The sequence below is a fragment of the Trematomus bernacchii genome, unplaced genomic scaffold (assembly GCF_902827165.1).
Source record: "Trematomus bernacchii unplaced genomic scaffold, fTreBer1.1, whole genome shotgun sequence".
Lineage (NCBI taxonomy): Eukaryota > Metazoa > Chordata > Actinopteri > Perciformes > Nototheniidae > Trematomus > Trematomus bernacchii.
Window position 1 is genome coordinate 7,162,701 of NW_022987839.1, and position 21,496 is coordinate 7,184,196.

General features: G+C 38.5%; 2 protein-coding genes and 2 non-coding genes across 4 annotated transcripts in view; 1 reads left to right on the top strand and 3 right to left on the bottom strand.

The window, feature by feature from the left end:
• LOC117500188 (WD repeat-containing protein 37) overlaps positions 1-6,463 on the top strand; it is a 32,289-nt gene extending 25,826 nt beyond the window's left edge. Inside the window, exons 12-14 of the mRNA XM_034152949.1 lie at positions 457-591; positions 1,776-1,890; positions 2,500-6,463. Of these exons, the coding sequence (XP_034008840.1) occupies positions 457-591; positions 1,776-1,890; positions 2,500-2,631 (382 nt within the window). The 3' untranslated portion in view covers positions 2,632-6,463. The remainder of the gene's footprint in view (positions 1-456; positions 592-1,775; positions 1,891-2,499) is intronic.
• trnas-cga lies at positions 934-1,015 on the bottom strand. Its single transcript has one exon. It is a non-coding gene; the product is annotated as a tRNA-Ser (tRNA).
• On the bottom strand, positions 1,241-1,322 carry trnas-cga. Its single transcript has one exon. It is a non-coding gene; the product is annotated as a tRNA-Ser (tRNA).
• Positions 6,464-9,157: 2,694 nt separating the features above from the next.
• On the bottom strand, positions 9,158-21,078 carry LOC117500310 (double-stranded RNA-specific editase B2-like). Its single transcript, XM_034153134.1, is given in 9 exon segments — positions 9,158-9,434; positions 10,092-10,273; positions 10,474-10,655; positions 11,621-11,768; positions 12,723-12,877; positions 14,382-14,550; positions 16,259-16,373; positions 20,491-20,643; positions 20,645-21,078. Coding segments are annotated over 9 exon segments (1,692 nt in total). The 5' UTR covers positions 21,068-21,078; the 3' UTR covers positions 9,158-9,269.
• Between the last annotated feature and the right edge of the window lie 418 nt (positions 21,079-21,496).

The following is a 21,496-nucleotide window of genomic DNA, read 5'->3' on the forward strand; positions in this document are numbered from 1 at the left end:
CTTCATTTTTCTAACCCTCCCTCAGGGACTTATTCCGGTGTGAACGCGATCTGCTAAAGAGTTGTGATGAACTAAGTACTGGGAACTAAGTACGGCAAAGTACTTGATGTGAAAGCGCCTATGGACATTAAAAGTACTACTACTAAATATACTACCATTTAAAATAATATGTAGTAGTTATTTGTGCCACAGGGGGGCAATAAATTGTAACGGCTACAAATGAGAAACTTGAAGTATCTTCTACTGTTATAATCAGTCTACTCAATATTCAGCTTAATAACTATTAAATAAGCAATACTGCCATCCAAATGTAAGTAACTTAAACAAATATGTTTGGAATAAAACTTCGTAATAAATGAAGTTGTAATAAATGAGGTTGTAATAAATGAAGTTGTAACAGTCAATGCTTTCTTTCTTTTACCTTCAGTCTAAACCTGTTTTCTCGTCTTCTTGCAGCACGGTGACGTCTGCTGTCTTCACGGTGGGCGATAACGTTGTATCAGGAAGTGATGATCGCACCGTTAAAGTGTGGGACCTGAAGAACATGAGGTCGCCCATAGCAACCATCCGAACTGACTCCGCCGTCAACAGGTCTGTGAGCTGCAAATATGCCATAATATGTGTAATGCAGAATTATCTCCAGTGTTTATATTTATTTAGTGGTGGGCAAGCAGAGCAAGACAAATAGGAAGTTAACCATTTATGATCTTATATATATTTGTTTTTATGATAACATTAAACGACTCAGATATGAATGCAACATGTGTTTTAAATCTGCATGTCCAGTCGGAACAAGCAAGCGCATTGGAAACGGACAACATGTCTTGGAGACTTTAAACCGAGGATGTAATGTACCCATTCTCACAATGCACCTAGATTACAGAATTCTACCACAGCAAATAGTCAATTCAAGAAGTTTAAAGACTCTGAAAACGCTGTGAGCAGGATTTGAACCTGCGCGGGGAGACCCCATTGGATTTCGAGTCCAACGCCTTAACCTCTCAGCCATCACAGCAGATGTTAATGATGTATGTGGAATCATTGAGTAACCGTATAAGGTCCTTGTGAGAAACAAGAAAAACTCTGGTTGCTTAAAACTACCTAACCTCAAGACATTTTGCAATTCACAATTGTCCAACACTTTCAACCATGGAAGTTTTTTTGCATTGCTCAAGTTCCAACAAAAGACCCTTGCTGGACTGCATTTGAACAAAGGCTAAGAGTTTAAAAGGTATACAAACGCTGTGAGCAGGGTTCGAACCTGCGCGGGGAGACCCCATTGGATTTCGAGTCCAACGCCTTAACCTCTCGGCCATCACAGCTGTTTCTTTGTCTTTTAGGAATGTCGCTTAACAAGAACAACTTTGGTAGCTCAAACAACATATTGTTTACAACCACCATGTGTCTGCGGCAAATAGTTTAAGAAATGACGAGCTTCTTGAAACGCTGTGTGTTTTGGTGGATTGCGCTAGTAACCCTGATAGCTCCTTGAGGGAAACAAGAACAACTTTTGTATTTTAAACTACAGACACTTTCCAGTGATATCAAGGGTTCAGTGTCCCAGAAAAAGGTAGAAGTTTATGATCTGGTTATGTTATGTTGAGTTATGAGTGGACTCTTGTAGCTTAAACAATTTGTTTTGTGGTCCAATTCATACAACACGTCTTAGCAGAAAGTAGCAACAAAATACTTTAGTTTTACCTGAAAATAGTCGCAAATAATAGTGGAAATCTGACCTATCTTTTACGGCATATTCTTCCTGTTTTTGTGTCCAGGATCAGCGTGTCGGTGAACCAGAAAATCATCGCTCTTCCTCACGACAATAGGCAGGTCCGGCTGTTCGACATGTCGGGGGTGCGGCTGGCTCGACTCCCCCGCAGCAACAGACAGGTCAGTTTAGAGGGAGGACTCGGATTGACCCCTCGCAGCTTCCATACACACTCATTCCCTGTCTTTATTGAATTAGTTATTGCTTTAAAATAGACTTGTAACTTGGTCAGCATTTATCTGTACTGTGTAATGAGGAAACGTAGTTTTTAAAATCCCTCGTCACCGGCTTGAGCTTCAATCTCAGGATCCATGTATCTGTGATCCTCTCCAGAATGGAAGTAGTCATCACATACAGAGCATCAACTAGTTCCTGAACAGTGTCCTTCACATGCTGATATCCAAGAGAGGGAGTTACACAGTCACAAGATGGAGGAATAGAAAGCAGTATTCAATGTTTACTTCAGATTAGCTCCACGTCAGAAATGATCATGCTTGTCATATGTCTATCTCCATAGAGGCTGAATCATCATGTTAATCACATAGCTATCATATGCCTCAAACAGTCCTGATGCTCTTCTAGGTAATCATACATCCTGTCATGTACACAGCTACAGTTGGGATACCTTTGTTATCATGTGTACTCTGATATTGGAAGAGTTCATTCAGGATTTTCCCAACATTTATTATCCTCAGTGTCTAACAGCTGCTGTGTTTTCTGTGGTGCTTCAGGGTCACCGTCGGATGGTTTGCTGCTCCGCCTGGTGTGAAGACAACACGTCCTGCAACTTGTTCACCTGCGGATTCGACCGGCAGGCCATCGGCTGGAACATCAACATCCCCGCCCTGCTGCAGGAGAAATGACCTCCCGATGCTGCCACTTTACGGTGAAACTACACACAAAGTCTGCCTCTCAAGAGCATCGAACACTCACTTTCTGCAGGCTTTAAATTCAGCTTCAAACATGTCTTTTTTGGTCTGTAAAAACGTGTCACATTACAACAGACGTAACTTGAAGCAAATACTCAATGACATTTAAAAATATATGTTTTAAAAGCTGCCTTTGAGTCTGCAGGCGGTCAGTTTTCAGCTTTCTGAGATAAAAAAAAAGGATGGGAAGGAATGAAAAATGAAACATATTATCTAACTTAAGCCGCCAATATATACATGTTATGTGTGTTTCTTTTGCGTTGAGCAATTCTTCACTATCCAAATGAAATAAACGACCTGTGTACCACTGATGATGAAAGCACAGACACGTTTGTTTTAGTGAAAAACTAAAATGCTCAAAACTCAAGATAAGTGAGTTGGAGAATTAACGAAATGTAATCCGTGCCACTGAGAGCAGATTTATGTTTGGACAAGAATCTGATGCTTTTGGAGAAAATCCTTCAACCATTCTTTTTAGAAGTTAATTTGTGATAACTTGCCATTTCCCTTCTTTACCTAAACTTCTTAATATAAAACGAAAGAAGCCCTCACTCTTTGAATTGATACCTTAACAACAACCGAACATTGTCTAAATTATGTTTGGCTAGTTATCAATTTTAGTGAGCTGTTTGAAAAAAGGGATATTTCCCCATTTGTTTCATTCAAAAAACTTTTATTGGCACCTGAGATTTACTGCTTATCTAAAACACACTTTAAAACAACCACCATATTATCTTTTGTTTGTAAAAGCTCAGTTCTGCTCAGCGTTCAGGAGTCTGTGTGGTACAGGAATGCACCTTTTGGAATAGTCTTATATAGCTTTTTGTTGCTGGAGAGTATTGTAGATTATGTAAATGGTCAACAAAGTTTAATGCTGGTGTTTTTTTTTAGCTTAAGGATTGTTTTCTGCAAAGCCAGACACTTTGGCACATAATGGTCCTATTCTGTTGTTAGATTTAAGATGGCTGATAGTGGAATCTGTCTACCTTTTAAACTGTGGCTACCTGAACAAAATGTGAGTAATAACATTATCTTTGCTAGCCGTGGTGCTGTGTACTCTAGAACTGGTATATTGCTAAACCTTAAAACAGTAGTGTTGTGTGACTAAAGAGGGAAAGAAATAACGCCTGGTGGATATTAAAGCTACAAAAGTCCAACAAAAGGACGCTATATTTGACATTTTTATTATTTTGTCTTTTGCAAAGACTATATTATGGATGCTTTATCGACCATTGGCTGAGTAAATCTCAACCAAACCTCTTATATTGGTCCCAAATATCTACTTCCTCTCCTATGTAAAGGTGATAGTGGTTTTTTTATTGACTGAAACTTCTCCAGTGTTAGAGTTTGACCCCAATATGACCTCCCACATCTTATATGTGATTAGTCACTCTTCTCACAGTGTTAATCTGGATCTGACTGTGCTTCTGTTTCTGTAAAGCCATGAACCAGCCACTGTGTTTCTAGTAGACAGAAAATAAATGTGTAGATATTGATCCATCTAAGGGAGGAAAGGTGATTACAGTGTTTCTGTTTGTGTGCTAATGAAACATTTAGTCTCTAAGAGCAGCACCTGTTGAGATAGTTGTTATGCAGGGCCGGGTACCGAGACATAGTACCTAAAGAATATTCTATTTAATAGTCCTTTGGGGTATTTGGTACTAAATGAAGTCCCATTTCAGTGACTAAATAGACAAACAATTGTGCACTTTAAATGGCGAGAATAGACTTCTCCACCCATATATTAGTAATACGTTCACACATCTTTCTGAAGGGCTTTAATAGAGATGGAAAGGTTTGTTTTCAGAGGTAAACTAAACTTCTATGCCTCTTTTTTTATCGTCTCAAGCTCTACTCGCAAAATCTAATAATTAGAGATGAAACTCTTAACAAAAATGACTAAAGTAGAACGAAGTCTGCTTAAGTCTGACAACAGTTGAGTCAATCATTTCTAATAAAAGTGAAATTTGAGCAGATTTGAAGGGAATAAAATAGGTTAGTAGAGAAAGCACATTATTTGTACGTGTTACATATCAATTAACTCACTTTAAAATATAATGAAATCTAATTTCAACCAACGATAAAAGAGAAAACTAACTGATGTTTCTTCTGGTGCCCAGCCCTGCTGTTGTACCAATACTTGACATGAATGTACAAATAGTTTTTTCCTAGATTATCGCAGTGCCCTTTAGTCTTTAGTGTTGAAAACACTGTTGTGGGGATTCTGTCAGTGTCATATTTGTAATGGTACTTAAAAACTAGTAAAACCTTTTGAGGAGTGTCGTGATGCGTTCGCTGTCCCCTGCTTTGCTTCCCCACTGCCACTAAAACAGCCAAAGCTGCATTGGAGTGAATAGGAAAGGATGTAGTGATGTGTGCGTGCGTGCGTGCGTGCGTGCGTGCGTGCGTGCGTGCGTGCGTGTGTCTGAGGACAAAGTCTGTGTGTCTATCTGTGGTGCGAAACAAATCAACGTCTAAAAACGTGTTTAATGTTATCACAAGTTACAGCATTAAAACGATGAATAAGCACAGTCCATTTCAAACTGATTGTTTCTAAGTCTAGCTTTAGATTTATGCTGGTTTGTTACAAAAGTGTTCATTAAAACAAGTACATTGACATTACATTGAATTGTATTTTGGTCACACTTTACAGCTGCCTTGTATTAACCTAGTGAAATGTATTTCTAACAATTAAAAAGTCTTATAAATACCAAATTTAGTGAAGTAATATAGATTTTGGTGTAAAAACAGCCTCATTACATGCACATAAAAGTGATAACTTCTTAAAAGGCAACTGTAAAGTGATATTGTTCTTATTTTAACACCATAACATTTGTATCATAAACTGTAATATATGAAAATGTCGCCGGATTTTCAGCTGCAGCAGTTTTATTATTAGCCTTTATAACTTGATGACATGTTCCTGCATTTCAATTGTTTTTATTTTGTGTAGATTACTGCTTCATGATGAATGACTTAGTTCTTCAGTCAAAGGCTTTACATTCACATAAAAGTTAATTTTGTCATTTACACCAGAGATGGCAAATGTAGTCCAAAGTTTTGCATTCGGCTAATAATAAATTAGCTTCTCAAACTTCTTCTCAAAAAAATATGTTTTGGTGAGTAGTTCCTAATTAATTTTAGTTTACATGTATAAATGTAAGATACTTTTCACTGTTGGACAAATGTTATGTTAAAAAAAACATTTATTTCTGTACCTTCACTTTCTTTTTATTCACTCCAGCTGCAATCAGCAATATTCTAATTAAAAACAAAAGCACAACATTGCAGATCATTGATGTCCTTTTTCCCAAAATCAATTCTGCAAGAGGAGTTATCACTGGTTTAAATGACAGAACATCTTGTTTGTGTGAAGGAAATATAGAAGCTGTGTGTTTAGGATTGTGAATGTTCAACCTTTTAAACAAGTTTCACTGCACTCAACTGCTTTTTTTTTTACCAACACTGAGCCACTTTTGCTGCCTGCCACGTTCATAACAATGTTAATAATGTTCAGTCATACTGTTCACACTATCAATAAACATGAAACCAGATCACAACCACCGTCGTGAAGCCTTGTGAAACTGTGGCAACGTGTTAACAGTGTTTTGTGTGATCAAAGTGGCAAAAAAACCTTAATGTAGTTCTCAGAAGAAAAATGTAAACCTGTTGAATCGACTTGACAGCAGTTTTGTGGGTTAAAGCTGTGTAATAATAAGGAATAAACAGCTGCTTGTGAAATTAAAATAAACAATTTGTGCTGTAATGTTTTCTAGTTTGGTTGTTTTATTATCATCTGTGCAAAAGTTGCTCCACAAGTGATGGATGTGTAAAAAGCAACTGTTTTGCTGAAAAAATCATATCAACTTAAAAAATGTACATTATTGTTGAATTCACTCCTTGTTTCCTGCCCTGAAGTGGTGAAGATTTGAGTTTTAATATTCTGTTAACTTATTAAAGTGAGAAAAAAAGAATTTAAACAGAAAATACTATTATATAATATTATTTTGAGATCATTTTATATATATATAAAAAATCAGGTAAAATCCACTCACTTATTGTTGTAATCTTTTGAAAGTTAAACATTTCATTAAAAATAATTTTGGGGGCATCTTCCTCGCACTCATAGAGATGTATACATATTTTCATTTTATGCAAATCAAAAGAAAGACGCAGAAAATACAATTAATAGAATAACTAATTTAATCAATGATATAACATTTTTTGTTTGTTTATCGCACCTGGTAGTGACTTTGAGCTTGGACTTGGATGCGAGACAAAAACAAGAACTAAGACAAATAGGTTAATTTATTCCTATTGATAAAAATAGACATGATCAATATACCGACCATAATCATTCTGCATTAACCATTAAAGTGTTCATAGCATTCAACAACGTGCCTTCCAGTATATCTTTTACATTCCTTTGTTCTGAAAACTTTTCTGCAAATTAACAACAAGAGACTACACGAGAATAACAATTTTCAGGAAAGTAAAACCCTTTGGGAAAATAAATGTATGATTTACAGAGATTAACGGATACATGTACAAAATAAAGGAAAACAACAAAACTATTTTTTTTGGATTTCAACATGGATTCCACATCTTGTAATGCACACAATATTCCTGTAGGTGGCGACATTTCTTCACTCTTGGGCCTCATATAAAATGGCTCTCTAAAACACTGTTCAAAATGTATATATAATGTATTAAGGGTGAGAAACTTAAACATAACTGAAGAAGTGAGACAAACAGTTACATTAAAATAAATATATCTGAAACAACAGAACACACAAAACAAACTCAAACAAATAAGTAAGAATACATTAAAATGTGACTTTCAGTTTAGTGCTTAAAGAGACCAGAAGCTGTTGTTACTAACTAAACAGATTCTGCTTTGTAGTCATCAGATAGGTTGAATTATTAACATTATGAGGGATAGAAATCTCCTGACACACTGATATTGTGGGGACCTTCATTTTTGGGTCAAATATCTGGTCCCCACAAGGTAAATGATTACATTTTAGGGTAAGGCTCTTTGAAGGTTTTATGGTACATTTAGAGTATGGATTGGAGTTGGGAATGTTGTTTTCATGGTTAAAGTTAGGTTAAGTCATGTAGGCATTAATATAAGTCAATGCAATGTCCTCCTAAGGGACAAAAACAAGGTCTGTGTGTGTTGTTCTTTTTTATGGTGTTTGTGGGGACCGAACATTTGTTTTAGACTTGTTAAGTGAGGACACCATGCCATGTTTGCAAAAAAAGGATGTAAAACACATAGCATATTAAATTGTTCCAGGATTATTTACCCTATGGCTAGCTTACTTGTCACACCAAATACATTTGATTAAGACTTGATTAGCTTTTTTAAATTATGCTACACATTTTTTGCCGTTTTTCAAATAAATAAAACTGATAAAGTTAGCAGCTCCGCACTTAATTAGCTGAATACATTTTTGCCACCAGTTTGTTGATATGTACTGTAGGTGGGAGGTATTGTATCTTAAAGAAGTTATCATTATCACAAAAGTATTATTAATACTATTATTATAACAGTCTATATGATATGTTATTATTATATAACACCCTATTATTAGTGATCAACCTATTTTTAAACATTCAACTCTAACTGTGCAGTTGTGTCTTTGCAAGTTTAGCCTTGTTAAGTTACATTCTACTCAAACACTCATTGTATACTGCTGTAACTTCCATAAATATCTTCAATGTGGTTTAAGCGACGTTGTTGTTGAGACTTTATTAAGCCAGACAAGCTAGCAGTGGCTTCCAGAGCCATTTTTAGCAGTTTTTAGGCAACCTAAACTAACATTACACACTACGAGGTCTACTCCAGCTTAATGTAATCTTCTGAATGCTTTGAGCATATTTGAATTATTTACTTGTCGCTCCAACCATTTCATCCTTTCTTATATAAAATAAATAGAGATGGCAAAAGTACACACATCTTTTACTCAAGTAGAAGTACAGATACTTGTGTTTAAAAATACTCTGGTAAAAGTAGAAGTACTGACTAAACTTCTTTATTCAAGTAAAAGTAAAGAAGTATGGGTTTAGCTGTTTTAAAGAGTAACTGACCTCCCTTTATATTAATAGAACAATAATGTCATTGTTAGCTAATGAATGTTTCCATGCTGAACAACGGCAACATGACAACGTTTTCATTGGTCCCTCTTCTTTAGAGAAGACCAGGAAATGATGGATACACGGATCGTGTTCAAATCAATAGGCACGCAATGACTCTAAATAATAATGATCACGCCACCAAACACACATTCAAACTAAAGGAACCAGCCTGTTTGGGAAATGTAAGAAGTAGAAAGTACAGGTATTTGTGTTAAAAATGTAAGAAGTAAAAAGTAATCAGAAAAATAAGTAGTGGAGTAAAGTACTGATAGCAGAAAAATGTACTTAAGTACAGTAACGAAGTATTTGTACTCCACTACTTCCCACCTCTGGAAATAACCAACTTTCTGCTCTAACTAGTGTTACAGTGTGTCACAAAGAAAATCATACATGTACTGCACCCTCAATATTCAGTCTTTTCACACAGTTTATCACACACTAACATTGAAGTGACCCAGTTCTGGAGTTTCTCTGAGCCAAGTTCCCAGCCCTCCCCCCTGCAGTGCGCTGGTGAACTGATGCATCGCCCTTTGGTAACGTCCGGCCGCCATCTTGGAACCAGAATATGTCCATGGAGTCGCCTCTGCACCGTTTAACTGAGGAAGTAAGAGAGAAACATAATGCAAATACAAATGAGAGTTGAGGGTGATTTGCAGTGTAAAGATAGCATTCAGCAAGTGGTGAAAGTAGTTTTCAGATCCTTTACTTAAAGGTCACCTATTATGCAAAATCCACTTCTTCATGTCTCTTCTACATCAACATGTGTCCCCTCTGTGGAAAGAGACTCTGAAAGTTTCAGGAACAAAGATTCTCTCTCTTTTTGTCCTGATCCATTTCTATAAAAACCTGTCTGAAAATGAGCTGATCAGATTTTGGCCACTTTATGATGTCATAACGTTTTTTGGCTTGTGTAACCATTAGCCAATCACCAACCAAGGTAACCCCCCCCCCCCCACCTTATCACCTGCATCTCCTCCTAGAGCACCATTGTGTTATTTTTAACCAAATCTCTCTCAGAGGGGCGTGGGGAGGGGCTCCTTATTTTCATCTAAAGTAACAGACAGAGAATCAGCACTTTGGAAACAGGGCTGAAACAGAGGGGATTATGGGATGCTGCAATGATCTGTTTGGTGTTTCAGACAAACACTTCAGAGACATGTTTTGTATATATCTGAGACCTATAATATATTGATGAAAAACAGTATAATAGGGGACCTTTAATTATTTTCAGTCCCTGAATCTCTTTGACCCACCTGTTGCTGAATCCTCTGCCAGCGTTCGAACATGTTTCTCCTGCAGAGCCGAGACGGCGTCCCTGAGTCTTTCCTCCGTCCTGTAGAGCTGCTGATCTCCTCCAGGCCTCCATCACCACGACTCCAATTAACGCTGACGTTCGGTGCCTTTCCTGACGGCCGAACATCACTGCTGTTCAGACCTGAGCAGAGAGGAAACCAAAGAGAAGGGGTGAAAACAGAAAGGCTCTCATACTGAATACCTGTTCAAATGTTGGCTTAAAGTGTTGTTTTATTGGTGAAATAACTGAACAACTCTGTCAGACTCTATTAGACCTAATGTACCTTAATATAAAGTGTTACCAAAAAAAATATCATATGTGCATAAAACATTTGGACCTACAGCCGAGCATCAGCTGTTGTCGTCGGTAAGGGAAGGGTAGGTGCTTGACGGGTGCGAGACGGTGTGCAAAGGCTCGGCTCAGGTGACCCGTGTGGCTGAGCGTTCCCACGGTGACGCTGTGCAGGTAAACTGGCTCCACCAGGTGAGAGAGGAGCGCCCCCTGCAGGCCAACAACACTCCACCTGTTGAGGAAAACAATTAAAAAGAAATCCGAGCACACATGGTTTTTGCGGTGTGGCAGTTTCACTCATAGTTGACATAAATGGAACTACAAAAAAAGACCCAAGCTGTAATAAACATGCATTATCCTTTAAAATAAGATGTTAACTTGAATGGGCATTTCATATTTAGAAAAATGTAATGATTGGTATTTTCTACATGACACCCATATAACACTGTTATTACATCCACATCACACATTAATACACCCCTATTAAACAGTTATTACACCCGAATAACACCCACATTACAATGTTATAACACCCATATTACACTATGATTACACGCATATTACATCCTTATTATACCTATGGTACACTGTTAAAAGACCCATATTACACCCATGTAACACCAATATAACACCCATATAATACTGTTATTACACGCCACATCACACATTAATACACCCCTATTAAACAGTTATTACACCCACATTACACCCACGTTACACTACGATTACACGCATATTACACCCTTATTATTGGGGCAAAAACATTTAAAAAGAAATCCGAGCACACATGGTTTTTGCGGTGTGGCAGCCTCACTCATTGACATAAATGTAACTCCAAAAAAATACCCAAGCTGTAATAAACACGCATTATCCTTTCAAATAAGATGTTAACTTAACCCTTGAATGCGCATTCAATATTTTGGAAAATGTAATGATTGCTATTTTCTACATTACACCCATACAACACTGTTATTACACCCACATCACACATTAACACACCCCTATTAGACAGTTATTACACCCACATTACTCTGTTATAACACCCATGTTACACTATGATTACACGCTTATTACATCCTTATTATACCCGTGTTACACTGTTAAAAGACCCATATTACACCCATGTAACACCAATATAACACCCATATTACACAATAAATACACTGTTATTACATCTAGGGCTGATTATAAACTCACTTTGCCATCTTGTCTGTGCAGGACATTGTGACGCGTGATTTAAATGCTGCCATATTGTTCTGATTGGCTCTTCTTGCTGTGATTGGCAGCGTCCCTTCTCCACCGTCCACTTTCACCCTGAGGTGACAGTGAAACCTCCTGCTGGGATCTGACAAAAGAGAAGAAGGGGACTTATAAGATGAGAAATACTCTGCTCAGCATTTGAAGAAAACCCTGGATATTGTTGGTCTGTTGGTTGATCCACCCGGCTTAAATATCTCAACAACTATTAGATGGATTACCATGACATTTTACAAAAACATTCATGAGGGGATAAATCCCACTGACTTTGGTGATTCTCTGATTTTATGTTTTTATCATAACCTTTACTTTTTAGGTTATGAGTGAAGTATTGAATGTATTGGAGTGAAATTTGGTACAATCCTTGGTGCCCTTATTAAGATTAATTGTAATAACTTTTGAGATCCTCTGACTCTTTATCATCACTTAAAAATCTCACTTGGTCCAATACTTTGATGAAAGACCGTACACCAGAAGTGTTTGTACTCACCAGAAAGTCACCAATTCCTTTGTAGATTACTGTTTTAAAGCCTTTTAAAGCCTGTTTTAAGATAAGATGATAAGATAAGATAAGATGTCATTTATTGATCCCAATCTGGGACATTTGGGAAGTTTGTTATCTTGGTTTCTTGGAACCATAAAGTGACATGTGAGGATCGAACTCAGTACAACCGAACGCTAAACCGGACTCTTTTAGGCAACCAAAATGTTCCTATTAACTTTCATGAACTGAAAACCCAAACCGTAAAAGGGTAAAGTTCTTCTAAGATAATAATAATAATAAACTTTATTTATTTAGCACCTTTCATGCTTGACGCAGCCAAAAGTGCTTTACAGAGTATGACCAAAAAAAATCACAGTAACAATAAAACATGAACAGTGATACTACAAAAAATGATAAGCCAAATAAAAGTCTTTAATTTACTTTAAAACATTCAAATTGAGTTTGCCGTTCTAAAATCAAATTACATCACGATGATATCACAAAATCCAAAACATCAGTATCGTCATTATTCCCATCGTCTAATTGCTTTGTTCTCACATGCAGCCGTGGTCTCGTAGGGGCAGTTGAGTCGAGCGTCTCCGCACGGCGACGAGCTGACGAACATGTGGAAGAAAACGCCGTCCTGCAGCCGGAAGCCACCGCCAACTTCATTTGGTACGAAAATGGATTGTTCCTCACAGTCTGCTGGTTTACTACGGAGAGGAAAGACAGAGAGAAACATGAGACAGAGACAGAGTGACAGACACTAAATCCTTTATGAAAACAGTCAGTTTTGTATTTAATGTCAGGATTTACAACTCTTGCAGCTGCAGATAAAGTTAGATCTGGTTATTTTAAGGTTTTGAGACTCCAATATATTGAGAGAGGTTTTGTAAAAGATTAACGTCTTCAATGGGCTTAGAGCTGAAAGCCAAAGACAAGAAATAAGACATCATTGAGAGACAGACTTATAGTTTTGGGTTTGTATTTCTTCATGTTATTTGTTGATATCAAGAAAAATACAGCCTTGCATTCCTTTTAGACAATTGTGTCAAACTGTCATGAATTGGGATCAAAGGGGACCTATCATGCAAAATGCACTTTGTGATGTCTTTTATACATAAATATGTGTCCCCGGTGTGTCAGGGAACTCACGCAGCGTCAGAAAATAAAACCCTCTCTCTTTTCCTCTGTACCCAAATCTTTTAAAAACGGGGGAACAACGAGCGGATACAGATTTGCCGCCGATTTGACGTCAAATCGGCGGCGGACCCACAGAAAGTTGCTATCAGAAACAATGCCTACGTGTTTTGGACGTAATCTCGTCTTTGTTTACATTAGCAAGCCTCGCTAACACTCAGAGCTAACCTGTACTGTAGAGCACATGTGTTTAAAAAGCAGGAAATAAAAAAAGAACTCACCTTGTGATAAACCTGCAAGAGAAAAGGCATTTGAGCTCCATACTGTTTCAGAAATAATCCTTGACGTGGTTTAAACAGGATGGCGTTTTATCACAGCAGAATTTGACTTCTATCTCCGGTAGAATTCTGATCAGGCATTAGCTCCGCCTCCTCTTCTTTCTTTTTTTCAAGCTAAGGACCCAAAATCTGAGTTTCTCTAACAGGACTTCAAAAGAGGGGTTTGAGCAGTATGAGGCATGGCTACAATGGGTGATCTGTTAGGGATTTTGAAAAAAAACTTCACAGACATGTTTTATATAGGTATGGCCCTACAATATATATTTCAAATATAGCATGATAGGTCCACTTTAAGTGAAGGTTGGTGCCAAATTTGAATATAAATCCCAAATCTGAGATATCTACTTTAAATCAAAGGGACTATTGTGAGGTCAAAGTGACCGTTACTTTGACCAGCAAACTCTAATAAAAGTATCCTTGAGTCCAAGTGGATGTTTGTGCACATTTTGAAAAAATTCCCCATACTGACATATTGCTCTAACGACAATGCTACGTTTTTACATTTATAAAATGATAAGTTTTTGTGTGTGCATTGAAAAATATGTGTGTGGATGGAGACATTTGTGTTTCCTTCTGTGTGCATTTTTTATTTTTGAGACTGATCTGACCCTATACGATGCTGAGTAAGGACTTAACATTTGACAAGAAAATGCCCCCGGTCAGAAAGCTAGATTCCCCACCAAGCCTAGACTGAAAATAGAAGCAAAAAACGTATTTTAGGGTAATTTGAGGGTCGTACCAGAGCAGCAGCTCCAGCTGAGCGTACAGGAATCGAACCAGCGCCCTGCGGCTCATGACTTCTGCGTGGCAGTCACTGAGGGTTTCTCTGTGGTCACTGTCATTGTCCAAATCCAGACACTTAGTCCCTGTGGCCAGAGACACAACCTGCGCTGTCCTGAGGTCAAATCCTGGAAAAGAAATGAAGTATTTAACAAAAGACAGAGTTGAAAACATCTGCTCAGATTTCTGGTGACTTGTTCAACAAACAATTGATGGTGCAAGACATTCAACATGATGCAAATCAAACAAGACGCCTCATTTGTCTCTGAGAACAAGACATTTCCTTTTTGCTGAGACGAGCTAATGACAAATGTGTGACAGAATAATCAATCCAACATCTCAGAAGCATGCTGTGTCAATCTGGCCTCATCAAAGACGGTAAAAAGGGCTCTGGATACGATGGGTAATTCGAGGTAACGTGTTTTTTTAATTGCAGCAGTACAGTTTTACTCAGATGCTCCTCTACTGTTCTATTTGCTCACATGAATATTGGTAAGATCCCTGTATTTAAATTGGTAATAAAGAAGATATTTTTTTGTTCTGTTTTCTATGTGGCATTACAACAGTGTGGGGCTATGTGACGTGCTTTTCTTAGGATTTTAGTTGATAAATCATAAGATATGGAAAGTGTTTCATATGTTTTAATATTCTTGTTGAGACAATACCTGGGATTTGATTTACCTAGATCTTATTTATTTATTTATTCGTTTATTTGGCAGGGACATTGCACATTAAAGAACACTTAAAACATGAAATATGCCAAGTGTAAATATGCCGGATTTAGCTTTGAGCTACTTTCCATCCGCAGTCCCTCACATTCTCACATCTGACTACATTATATATTTTTAAACTTCTACGACGGACATTTTACAACATAGTCAATCATTCTTGGTTTGGTTTGTGCGAAACAAGGAACACGTTTTCACTAAAGAATTTGAATTTATGTGCATCAAATATCACGCATCTTAAAATGAGGAATAAGAGGGGTGAAGGCTATGAAAAAGACAATGGATGTAATGTTTACATCCAAGACCCAATAGAGTGGTGCAGGGATGACGTGTTTTTGTTGGCCGACCCTGAAGTAAGCTGCTGGTTCCCTCGACAAAAAAGCAATGGGATTTCTCCATAGGATTTTGGAAAATAGCTGGAAATAAGGTCTGTGGGAAACGAACCTGTTAGATAAATGCACGTTTTGTTCAGCCGGATAATATCCACATGTCTAGCCTACTTTTATAATGTTTGAATCATAATTCTAATGTCCAGAAGCAAAATGCTAACGTTATGCTATAAAGGAACTACAGCCGAGTCCAGCAGCACGACTTCCACGTCACGCCAACTTAAGATCCATATTCAAACATACAGATTCTAAATGGTACGAGTTGAAGCGTTTGTTTGAACAGTTAGCAGGAGGCAGGTACTTGCTTTCAAGCAGAACAGAAACAAACTTAGAGGAGTGTTTACGTGTTCGGCGTAATGACGTACAACGGCCTCCACGACTTCTGTAGTCCTATTCAGCCACTTGGTAACAACCATCGTTTTTCAGACACGTCAACTCTTCAGAAATCACCAGTGGGGTCACTGCTGATGGATTTAATGTCGTAGAACAAAACGTGACCCGCCTCTTACATTTGTGTCAACCACAGACCTTATTTCCAGCTATTTTCCAAAATCCTATGGAGAGATCCCATTGGCTCTGAGACGAGGGAACAGGAAGTGGTGAAATGCTAACTCACTTCTGGGTTTTAGGACTCGTCACTGCACCACTCTATTCATTTCATTAATTATAAATACTTCTTCCTATCTCAGATCCAGATAGTGTGTAGTAAGATAACAAACCTCTGCTCATCACGACTCCTGCCAGCACTTTGTGTTTGGCGTACGAAGAGGAACAAACGTCCGTCAGCTCGGAGTATTTCTCTCTCACCAGGTGGAAGACGGACTCTGCAAAGACCTGCAGGAGAAGAAGAAATGGTAGAGGCATCGTTTGAAAAGTGGAGCATGCAAATTGAACATGTCGTTTTATTCTGTAGTTCTCGTATGTGAATTTCTGGTGAGAATATCACAGAACTAAAGAATCAGATGATCTTAACCTGATTGTCCCACACTTGTTATTAATATTTGTTTTACTTAAAGGGGACCTATCATGCAAAATGCACTTTAGTACGTCTTGTATACATGAATATGTGTCCCCGGTGTTCCAGGGAACTCACCAAGTGTCAGAAAACACAACCCTCTCTATTTTCCTCCCTACCCAAATCTCTAAAAAAGGGGCTGCAACGGATCTGATAAAAACTGATCCAGATTTGAACACTGTCCTGACGTCAGAACAGTGGCACTACGGCTATTGGGCCAACTCCACCAATCAGGAGGAGACAGCCACGGCCATTGCCGTTCGAAAGCGCTGGAGACGCTGTAGTACATATGCCAGGCCTGTAGATGGTGCTGTTCTCACAGAATCAGCCCTTGCTAAAACAGAGCTACAAAAGTGCAAATTGAGCAAAATGAGGCATGGCTAAAATGCATGATCTGTTTGGTATTTTGAAAAAAAAAAGTATAAATATGCCTTATATAGGTATGGTCCTACACTATATTATTCAAATATAGCATGATAGGCCCACTTTAAGTTATCCTTTAAGTTAACAGGCAGTTTAATGTTTCTATGAAGTCCTTTTTATTAGCTGCCATGTTTTTGCACATTTTGGCATGATTAGTAAAACATAGATTTAAAATAGACTGTATATACACCATCCATTTTGTTTACTTGGTAAAAAATATATCTGACTGTGAAAGAGTCTCTTGTGAAAACTATATCACAAACAGAAGAAATATTATAAAATACCGATTAAAACATTGTTTAGTGTAAAAAAAACACATTTTATATATCGGAAAACCAAACAAAAGTCTTAAATCTGTTAAATAACAGTTTATCAACCACTTTAACCAAATATTAGCAAATACCAAGTGATTAACTCCCTCTAGCTCTACACTATCTCCCTCCTAATACAAAACGTATTATTTCTATTTATGTTATATATAACAGTTATTTTTTTCGAGAAACTACACTATGTGCTATTCTGCTTCACCTATATTTAAGCCTGAGGACATTGTGACTCCTGCTGTTGTATTTTTTCCAGCAAACACACAGAAAACTTTCAAACAAAGTCAGCAGGGATGCAGCAACAACTGTGACATGTTTCTGCCTGGACCTCCAGAATGAAGCTCGCCAAAAACTCTCTGACAGTCTGACAGTGAAGGCCGAGAGTTTCTTTTCACTGTAAAGTCCTCCAGTCTGCGGGGGAACAGGTGTCGCACTCCTACCTGTCGAAATATGTCTAATTATATCTGTAGAGGACTGTCACTCTTTTTATGGGGAGATAGTTAGTTGCTATGTGCAGCAAGGTTCAACGAAATGGTATCAGAACCAAATTAATTTTCTACAGGAACCAATTGTGACTTTAACATGAGCTGCATCCTATATCATGGAGTGATCAGGGATAGTGTTTGCAGTGAAAACAAACAGAACGACGTCTTAGAGCCAGCGAAAGGTCATTGAAGTGTGATAAGAAAATCACACAGGAGGCATCAGGGGCTTAAAGCACAGTTTCTGATAAGATTTTTGACGGATATGCTCTGTGGATATAGACTCTTCTTGCACAATTTTTATTTCATTTGTATTTACTTGCACATCTCAAAAAACATTCTCTTACACTATTGTATTTGTTTTATGTCCTATATATATTCATGTTGCTCTGTTGGAGGAGCCTGTGGCCTAAGAATCTTGAATCTTGAATCTGGGTTTGAACAGGTCTTGGATTGATTGTTATTTTACATTTAAGTATAAAATAAATGACTCTTGGACAACAATAAGATTTTGCCACACAAAGTTTCTCCAAATGTGGTGGTTTTCATTTGAACTTGAGGCATTATTCACTGCCTATCAGTTTCTTTAGATAGATGTTCTTGAATCTGTTGGTTTTTGTGCTCTGATGAGTGTATGCTATTGGTAAAGGTAAGAGGGTTTGCAGAAACACATGATCAGATGTGGGTTAAAACAACATTAATATTATATTATTAATGTATAAATAGTGGAAAATCCTAAATCAGGGAACGTCTAGTTTAATTTTTATTGTGCAATGCCATGTCTTTTTATACCGCTGCAACAAAAACATTTCCCAAATCAATAAAGTACTTCTTATCTTATGAATTTATCCAAGAACTGCAGCTTCCCTTAAATCTGCATTTACTGATCAATTGCTGGTACTTTTCGTGCAGTGGATAAAGCTTTAAAGACAACATTAACATACTAGGCTGCTATTTTTCTCAAACTATGAATGATAAGGTCGAACATGTGGAATAAAGGTGTAGATTTCATGACATTCACTGCCCCAAATTCCCAGAACTATAACCCGTGATGTGACCTCAGTGTTTATAACACTCTGTATCTGTATGTTTCATCTCATTTTGAAAGAGCAGATGATCGTTTTTGGGAGCGAAACTCTGTGGCTCGACGTTTTCTGGATGACAGCGGCACAAGGTCGTGTGTAATGAGTGTGTTAAACAATTATCTGTCAGATTATTATGCTCTTCACACCGCCTTCCCCGCTCCACCTCTCTTTCCGCGGTCTGCTGCCGCTCCTCCTTCATCCCTAATGTGCTGTAATCATGTTCATTAATGCGTCACGCCGCCTGACAGACAGTTCATATTGAAGGGGGGGAGAAGATGCTAAATTATCAGTCTGGGAGGATGTAAAAAAATAACAATTTCCAGGACATAAAGGGGGAAAGCTTTTGCATATTGTTAAGTTTTGGTGTCAGCCTAAAGCATGAAGAGTGAAATCATCCTTTTGTCCAGAGACAATCAAAAAAGTCACCATCCTCTTGAATCACCCCCCAGGGTTTAATAAAGTATCTACATGTCTGTCTAAGAGTCTATATTCCTTTGCATATTAGCATGAAGATGTGTTTCTGCATTAGCCATGCTCACTCAGCCTCTTCAGCTCCGTGGAGACAAATCTTCTTGTATTCATAAAGAACGACGGCAAAACACGTCGAGGACAATTCCCTAAAGGCTCGCAGACATAATAAAGATGTTTGGATTCTGCAGACGATGCATATACAGGACAACATCTATCGGCCTCAAGACATGATGGCCGCGCTGATGTGCGCCACACTTCATTTGGTAGCATACGGCGCACCTCAGACCCATTTATCCAGACCATTTAGAAGACTGGCTGAAAAGCTAAGCAGATAAGAGGTGAATTCAGTGTCACTGCTGATGTTTCCAAGCGAGGGAAATCTGTCTTTTACATCTGAAGGGCATTTACTGATACACTGAGTCCGTCTCTTTACTCTGTATTCTGTGTCAAATGCTGACAAGACATTTGTCTACAGATGCAAAAAAACATACTTGTCAAAATTACTGATGATGAAGTTGCCATTGCAATGGCTACCCGACAATGACATTTGTTCATGTTATAAAACTCACCTATTTTTAAAGGATAATCTTCACATATATCACATCACTTTTATAATGGTTAATCCATAATGCAATCTCCGGAAGTAAAAGGCTAATGTTGGTCTATAAAGGAACTACAGCACGGTCACATGACTTCACGTCACCACCGCTAAGCTAAAGGTGGCTAATGTTGGTCTATAAAGGAACTACAGCACGGTCACATGACTTCACGTCACCACCGCTAAGCTAAAGGAGGCTAATGTTGGGCTATAAAGGAACTACAGCACGGTCACATGACTTCACGTCACCACCGCTAAGCTAAAGGAGGCTAATGTTGGGCGTGATGACGTTTAGTCGTCTCATTTAGACACTTGTAAAGAACCGCCTTTCTTTTATTCTGTTGGGCCTTGAAGCAAATTCTTGTAGCGGTCAATGGCCATACTACAACCTCCGTGTCTGTGACATTTTCCCATATAGTCAAATGTGGAAAGACACACTTAAAAAGCCCCTATTTGATATGTTAGGTCCTAAAAGTGGCAAGGCTTTTTTTTCTTTTCTTTATACATCCATATCTAAATACTGCCTGGTGGAAAAATAAGTTGCACCTACTCACCTGAGGTAGCTGAAGTTTAGCTCTGCTGCCGTTAAGACCCATCACTTTCCTCTCCGGTCCCAGAGTGATGTTGTAAACGGACTGCAGGGCGGCTGCTGCTGCCTGGGCTTTTGCCATCCGTTTACTGTGACCACACCCTTCAAACACCCCCCCCCTCCACCCTGACCACCATAACAAAACTCCTCATCGGCCTGCCATGAACTCTCTCCGTCAGGCACATATATCTGAGTCCTGGTCGCAGCTCGTTGAGCAGCGCCACTGGGCTGAGGTGCTCTAAAAGTGAGGTGCTAATGGCTTGTCTTTTGGGTTTAGTTGAGGAGAAGTCCAGTTTAAGGCGGACAACTCGTCTGTAGTTATATATGCTGGAGAAAACCTCCTTTTTTGCTGTGTTGCACTGCCGGAGTTGACAGTTTTCCAGCAAAGATGGCTCAAACTCTTTTAGGAATGCGTCATGGATGTCCAGTTTATCGGCTGTAAAATCCACAGGAGTGCTGGTAAAGTTCCCCATGGAGGCGTGAGCCTGCGAGGCGTTTTGAAACTGGATGAAAGACCGAAGAGCAAGTTCTGCAACCCTCATCTTGGCTTGCTTTTTTGTCGGTCCTCTGCCCTCAAAATGGAAACCGTTCACTTCCACACCAACAGAAAACACTGGAGCGTGCAGTGGGCCGGCCTTCGACATGATTTCATACCGCAGACCAGGTTGTAACTCGTTGAGGTGCACAAGTGCGTTTTTCTGAGTGACAGCCCAGGCTGGTCTCTTACAAGTCAAGGGGCTCTGGTGGAGCAGCGACTGCTTCCTCTTTAGGCATCGGGTACTGTGTTTGGGGAAAGTTGTGCAAAAAGCTGCTGGATGATATTTCCGTAGTAGGTCGCAGTCCATGTGGCTCTTATAATCCTCATTCTCTTTCACCTCCAAACTGCTGCCTGTTGACAGATAAGAAAATAACAACAGGAAACGTGACATGAAAAAAAACTGGGATTTTTTGTTTTTGTCTAGCTGTCATTA